The sequence below is a fragment of the Wolffia australiana genome, chromosome 1 (genome assembly GCF_029677425.1).
Source record: "Wolffia australiana isolate 7733 chromosome 1, ASM2967742v1".
NCBI lineage: Eukaryota > Viridiplantae > Streptophyta > Magnoliopsida > Alismatales > Araceae > Wolffia > Wolffia australiana.
The window spans coordinates 19,202,168-19,208,942 of record NC_135835.1 but is presented as its reverse complement, the minus strand read 5'-3'; the positions used below and the strand labels follow the sequence as shown (position 1 = coordinate 19,208,942).

Here is a 6,775-nt window from a genome sequence, read left to right as displayed (position 1 = left end):
GGTACATCCAAATCACACCGATCACCACATCCTCGACGTACCCTGATCGCCACATTGGATACTACCGGGGTTAGGTGCACCCCTGACAGTGCCCGGACCACCCCCGCGCAGGCTAGTGCCACCTCGGCCTCCCGACCGATCGACGTCGCTCAGCGCATGTTGATTTTCTACACGTACGTCAAGATTGGTTGACATACCTACAAGTTGATGGTCAACAGTGGTAGCTGCATCAACGGTATATCTGAAGATACAGCTAATCGGCTCGGACTTCCCTTGCTTCCTCACCCCACTCCATACAATGTGTCGTGGATCGACGCATCGACCATTCCAGTGAAGATGCAGTGCTATGTGCCCTTGAAGATGAGCACGTACGACGAGAAGGTTCTATGTGACGTACTACCAATGAAAATTGGTAGTATTATCCTAGGTCGACCATGGTTGTTTGATCATGATGTACAACTATCAGGAAGGGCAAACACGTGCTCTTTCATCTACGGCGGGTGTCGACTCATATGGTACCCCTCGGTGCGGCTACCATCACTACCCACGCAGTTGACGACGGCGCCATCCCGCACTACACCCTCCGCCATTATCACCAATGGCTGCATCTTCCCGCGCAAATTGGAACATGACCGGGAGTCCTCTCCCATATGCTACGCCGGGACACTATCAGAAGGAACTACTAAGTCGGGGCACGAGACTCCGCCCTCGGAAATCACCCAACTCCTCGAGGAGTATGCAGATGTATTCAGCACGCCATTGATTTGGTCCCGGGAGCCACTCTTCCTAACCTTCCCCACTACCGGATGGACCCGTTTAAGTATGAAGAACTGTATACCCAGGTGAAGGATCTCCTAGCTAAAGGCTTTATTAGGGAAAGCCTTAGCCCGTGTGCCGTGCTGGCCCTGCTCGCCCCAAAGAAGGATGGTACTTGGAGGATATGCTGCAACTCGCGAGCCATCAACAAGATCACGGTGAAATACCATTTTCCCATACCACGAGTCCAGGATCTATTCGACGAGATGGTAGGCGCATCTATCTTTTCCAAGATAAACTAAAGGCGCGGATACCATCAAGTCAGGATTAGACCTGGAGACGAATGGAAGACGGCATTCAAGATAAAAGATGGCCTATTCGAGTGGAACGTGATGCCGTTCGGGTTGTCAAATGCGCCTAGCACCTTCCAGCACTTGATGAACGAGGTGCTTCGACCGTACATTGGCAGGTTTGTTGTCATATATTTCAACGACATCCTGGTGTAGAGTAAGACCCGAGAAGAACATGCACAACATCTACGACACGTGTGCACATCACTACGCCAAGAGAAGCTGTACGCCCATCCGAAGAAGTGTACCTTCTTCACCTCTGAGGTCTCCCTTCTCGGATTTATCCTATCCGCGAATGGAGTAGCCGTCGATCCGGTCAAGATTGATGCCATAATTTCCTAGCCCAAGCTTAGGAGCATCCACAATGTCCGTAGCTTTATTGGACTCGCAACCTTCTATCGAAGGTTTATTCCGGGGTTTAGTGGGGTTACCGTGCCCATTACTGACATACTCAAGGGGGAAAAATTCGAGTGGACCCCCTCCGCCGACCAGGCCTTCGAGCTTCTTAAGAAGCTCATGACCGAGGCCCCGGTCCTCAAGTTCTCGGATTTCAACAAGGTATTCGAGGTCGCGTGTGATGCATCCGGAGTCGGGATCGGAGGAGTGCTCAGCCAAGAGGGACATCCTATCGAGTACTTCAGCGAGAAGCTGAATGATACTCGAAGACGATACGACAACTACGACCGAGAGTTCTACGCTCTCGTATAGTCCCTACGCCATTGTCGCCACTACTTACTCCCCAAGGAGTTTGTGCTATACTCGGATCACGGAGCCCTTCAACACCTTCACGATCAGAAGAAGGTTAGCGATCGCCATGCTTGATGGATCGCCTATCTCCAAGACTACACCTTCGTTATCCGACACAAGAAAGGAAAGGATAACGTCGTCGCCGACGCCTTGAGCCGGCGACCTCTAGTCCTAAACATGGTGAAGACCCAAGTCCTTGGGTTCGAGAGGCTTCGCGATGACTACGCCGAGTGTCCGTATTTCTCCAAGGTCTACTACTCCCTCACGAAGGTGACCAGTCCAAGGTCGATGGATTACTTCCTCGACGACGCCTACCTCTTCCATGGCAAGAGATTGTGCACCCCTTGGACCTCGATCCGAGATTTCCTCATCCACGAGACTCATGCTGGTGGTCTTAGTGGCCACTTTGGCATTAACAAGACCATCCATGCACTTGAGGAGAAGTTTTATTGACCGTCCTTGAAAAGCGACGTCGGAAAGTTTATTTTACGATGCCTTACTAGTTGTCGCGCGAAGCTCACGAAGTAGAACACGGGACTATATACTCCCCTACCGGTCCCGGAGAGACCATGGGAAGACGTTAGTCTTGACTTGGTTTTGGGGTTACCCAAAACCGCGCGCCACCACGACTCAATTATGGTTGTGGTAGACAGATTTTCAAAGATGGCACATTTCATCCCGTGCTCGAAGACCTCCGACGCCTCTCGGATAGCGCGACTCTTCTTCGACCACGTCGCAAGCTACATGGAGTGCCCAAGACCATCATCTCGGATCGAGACGTAAAATTTACCAGTTATTTCTGGAAAACGTTGTGGGTCCTTATGGGCACACAGCTTAAATTTTCTTCGGCATACCATCCCCAGACGGATGGGCAAACCGAGGTTGTTAACCGCAGCCTTGGCAATCTACTGAGATCTATTATCGGCGATAATGTAGCCACATGGGATCAAGTACTTCCTCGAGCAGAGTTTGCCTTTAACTATTGAGTTAATCGTACAACGGGAAAGGCGCCTTTCGAGATCATCTATGGTCAACTACCACGTCGTCTCCTTGACCTCATGCCATTAGATGAAAAACATAGAATTTCAGATAATGCATTAGAATTTGCCGAGCATATTAAGAACATGCATGATGTCATACATTCACACATTGCATCCATGAATGAGCAATATAAGGCGTGCGCGGATAAGGGTCGTAGGTCCATGTCATTCTCTGAGGGAGAATTAGTCCTAGTCAGATTGAGGCCTGAGAGGTTCTCTCCAGGGGTCGCTACGAAGCTCCATGCTCGTAGCATCGGGCCTTTCCCGATAGCCCAAAAGATCAACGCCTACGTTGTGAGTATCCCGCCAACTTGGGGGATTAGTTCGACGTTCAACGTCAGTGCTCTCTCCCGATACCTTCCTTCGCCACCCATCATCGAGCCTCACAGCCATTCGAGCCTTAGTAGAAAAGAAAGTGAGAGTCAACCAGCCCCTTTTGTGTTTCCCACCCATGTATGGCAAGACGAGATAGAAACGATACTGCACGAGGTAATTCACGCTGAGGGGGAGCGGGTAGGTCGCACTTTCTTAGTCCACTGGCAGGGGCGGCCATCATCCGATGACGCGTGAATCTCCGAGGATGATCTTTGACAACTCTGACCGGACCTGGTTCAACCGCTCGAGGACATCACTGAGCTTTACTCGCCGGAGTCGAGTTCCTCCCACCCCGGAAGGATGATGGGGGACAATCCCGGAGATGTCACGACCGGACGACATCAGCCTTGCCGAGCTGCTCGCGCCGATGCTCGCCACCCGGGGTTTAAGTACCCCGCGTAAGCATCCGTATCTCTACTTGTTTGTTTTATTTTATGTGTTTTGTTCTTGGATTTCTGGGCTGGGCTGGTGTTGGGCCTTGTCCCTTTTCTCGTTTTTTTATTTTCCATCTTATTTTCAAATTGTAAGGAGAGGCCAAACCACGTCTCACGACGGTTCATCCTCCCCCCCACGTTCACTTGGCACCTATCCTCACTATATAAGGGGATAACATGCCCAAGAGAACATTTGAGTCATTTGTTAAAGAAATTTTCCAACTTGTGTCTCCACTTATCGTAGAGAGTAGAGCGTAGGAGGTTTGGCTAGCCTCGCCCACATCGAGAACACTCCATGGTTAGAGCCCTCATCGTCACGTCGAGATTACTCTGTGACGACGTATTCAAGCATTCCGTCAAGATCACTCTGGAACGAATAAAGATTCCAGATGTCGTCAACGCCTAGAGCTGAAGGATCCTTCATCGAGATCACTCCAGAGGAGCCAAAAGTTCAAAGATTCATCGCCGACACTCGCCTTCCACGGGATTCCCAATATCCCACCCAAGGCCTCCAAGAACGTCGAAGAAATCATCATCTTGAAGGTTTCTTGGAGCGGTTCCAAATCAAGAAGACCCTTCTTGGGTTCGAGATCATCATCTCCGGTACCATCCATCACCTCCGCCGTCTCGCCCGCCAGCACCGTCGCCCTCCGCAACCCTGCATCTCACGGCACTCGTCCAGCTCCGCCACCCCTTCCGTTCAGCGCCTGCGCGACCCTCCCCCCTGGTCCTCGCCCGCACGCGCTGTGCGACTCCCTCTCAGAGCCTCGCCCGCGCGCCGTACACGCTTGCCGACCCCCTCCACCGCGCGCCCACGAACATCCCAAAGCCGCACGCTCCTCGCACGCATGTGCCCCATCATGCCGCGTGCCTAGCGCCTATCCGCGGCCGTGCTCCCCGTGACAGATCGTGCTCGCACGTCGAGTGCACGCTGCGCTCGCGTGCCCCCCTGTTGTGCCCGCGCGCCTAACGTACGCCGTGCCCGTGTCCCCGCCTCGTCCTACCCCGTGCGTTTGATCCCGCCTGCGTCCCACGCCCTCGTACACCAACTGGTCTGGTCACCGACATTCGTAGCTGCTGGTCGTAACTCCTCGCCTGCACTGCCAGACTTGACACGACTTGTGACGACTGAGACCTCTACTGCGCCGTGGATTATCGACGTAATAGGTACCCTCGCGTCTCCTCTCGAACATTATCAGTATCATTACTTCGTCCAGTGTCGTCTTCTGCTATCACGTCCTTTGCCGAGAATATACTCTCTTGATAGGATCGCCACCTTGTCAAGTGATAGATTTCTCTTTGTGGTTGAGGGTTATTGCTGTCCTTAGGCGCCGAACACCTTTGGGCCGTCTCATGCCCCTCGCCACCTAGTCATCATAGTCGGTCCGCCGGGTCATTGGGAGTTTGATCTAGGTTCAATATCTTCCCTCTGATTGACGAGGATCTTCTTCCCCCATCTGTGAACGACCGATTAATTGCTTATTCATGATTTCATTTATCAGCATACATTCCTATAACTCACGAACCTGCTCATCGATTCCTGGTGCATAATACGAGTCGACCGATCCCGGCAGGTCGTATTACATCAGACAGCCCCGCCAAGGCCGCCCAACAAGGCAGCCCCAGGCCGCCCCAGGCGTCCCAGCAAAAGGCCGCCCACAAGCGCCCCCAGGTAGCCCCGCCGAGGTACGCCTGAACCCTTTGGTGTAGAACGTGTTCTCCGTCCAGTGTTTTTCTCGAGAAGTTTCCACCGTCGTCGGAATCAGAATTGGTTTGGATTTTCTGCTTCTTTTCTCTCTTTCTCGAGTGTCTCCTCACGACGCGAATTCGGGTATTGATTTCGATGCTTAGGCATCGTCGCCGTGGGGGAAGATAGTACTCCCGCCCTCGATAAGGGTCGGAGCTGCACCACCAGATTTTCATCGGTTTTAAAGTCCGAATCCGGCCGTGTGAATTTCTGTGGCTGTTTTATCCCTCAAATATCCAGTCCGTCCATAGCCGTCCTTCTATCCGTGGTCTACCCCGTCAATCCAGTCGTCCGTCCCTTAGTCATCCATTCCTTAGTCGTCTAGTCCGTGGTCGTCCTACGTCAAATTGTTATCAGAGCCTGACCTGTCAGCCCAGTCGTTTCCGCCATCGTAGATGTCTCCATTCATCATTCGTCAGTCCCATTGCATGCGTTTGTGTTCAGGCAAACGAGTCTCTGCTCCGATGACAGACCAACCCCAAGATGATCGTGAGGTGTCCATCCCTATCCATGAGTTGTCATCGTCCGCCCTACCGACCTCCTCTCAAGGGGACATCGATCGTGTATTAGATGCTGTCCAGAATGGTTTTCGTGATGTCAATACACGAATTACCAATATGGACAACCATCTAACCAGTTCGATCGATGCGGTGAGCAAACGGACTTACCAACTCAAGAATAGAGGTCTGGATCGACATCACCATGATCGCGAGAACCACTACCCACCTGGTCCTAGATCTCAAGACCGTGATAGGAGTCATCGCGACCATGATGATCCTATACGACCCGAGGATAGATCCGGAAGCCGAAATCAGAATCGTCCCGAGCGAGACGGTCTGATTCCTCTGGATATTCGCACTCCGGTCCCTGATAGTAATCTTCTCCCACGGAACGATTACTATCCGCCCGAACCTAGGACCCCAGGCCAGGACCGGAATCGTCCCCCTCGGAACGATCCCTATCCACCTGTGGATAGAGCCTCGGTGCATGATGGAAATCGTTTACCCCGAGACGATTTCCATCCACTAGAGGAGAGGATCCCAGGGCGCGATAGGAATCATCCCCCACAGAATGATCCTTATCCGCCTGACGATCAGTATCGTGGATGGAACGGGAATCGTCTGGACAAGGATGATCCTTATCCACCCGAGGATGTGGTTCCCCCTCGTGATCACTGCCGTGCAGATCATGACAACGAATGGCAGCAGATTCAACGTAGTGTCAAAGTCGATGTTCCGTACTACGAGGGATCTAGGGATCCTAAGGAGTATCTTGATTGGGAATCTAAATTAAACAGTTATTTTAAGTGGTACAATATGTTAGAGT

General features: G+C 52.2%; 1 protein-coding gene across 1 annotated transcript; it reads left to right on the top strand.

Moving 5' to 3' along the window:
• Window positions 1-1,622: 1,622 nt before the first annotated feature.
• LOC144706288 (uncharacterized) lies at window positions 1,623-2,306 on the top strand. The gene is made up of 2 exons (XM_078579203.1): window positions 1,623-1,808; window positions 1,974-2,306. The coding sequence occupies exons 1-2, from the start codon at window positions 1,623-1,625 to the stop codon at window positions 2,304-2,306; spliced, it is 519 nt and encodes a 172-aa protein (XP_078435329.1).
• Window positions 2,307-6,775: the final 4,469 nt, after the last annotated feature.

Coding starts and splice junctions, on each gene's coding strand:
- LOC144706288 (XM_078579203.1), top strand. CDS start 1,623: ATGACCGAGGCCCCGGTCCTCAAGTTCTCGGATTTCAACAAGGTATTC. Junction 1,809..1,973: donor ACCGAGAGTTCTACGCTCTC/GTATAGTCCCTA, acceptor ATCCGACACAAG/AAAGGAAAGGATAACGTCGT.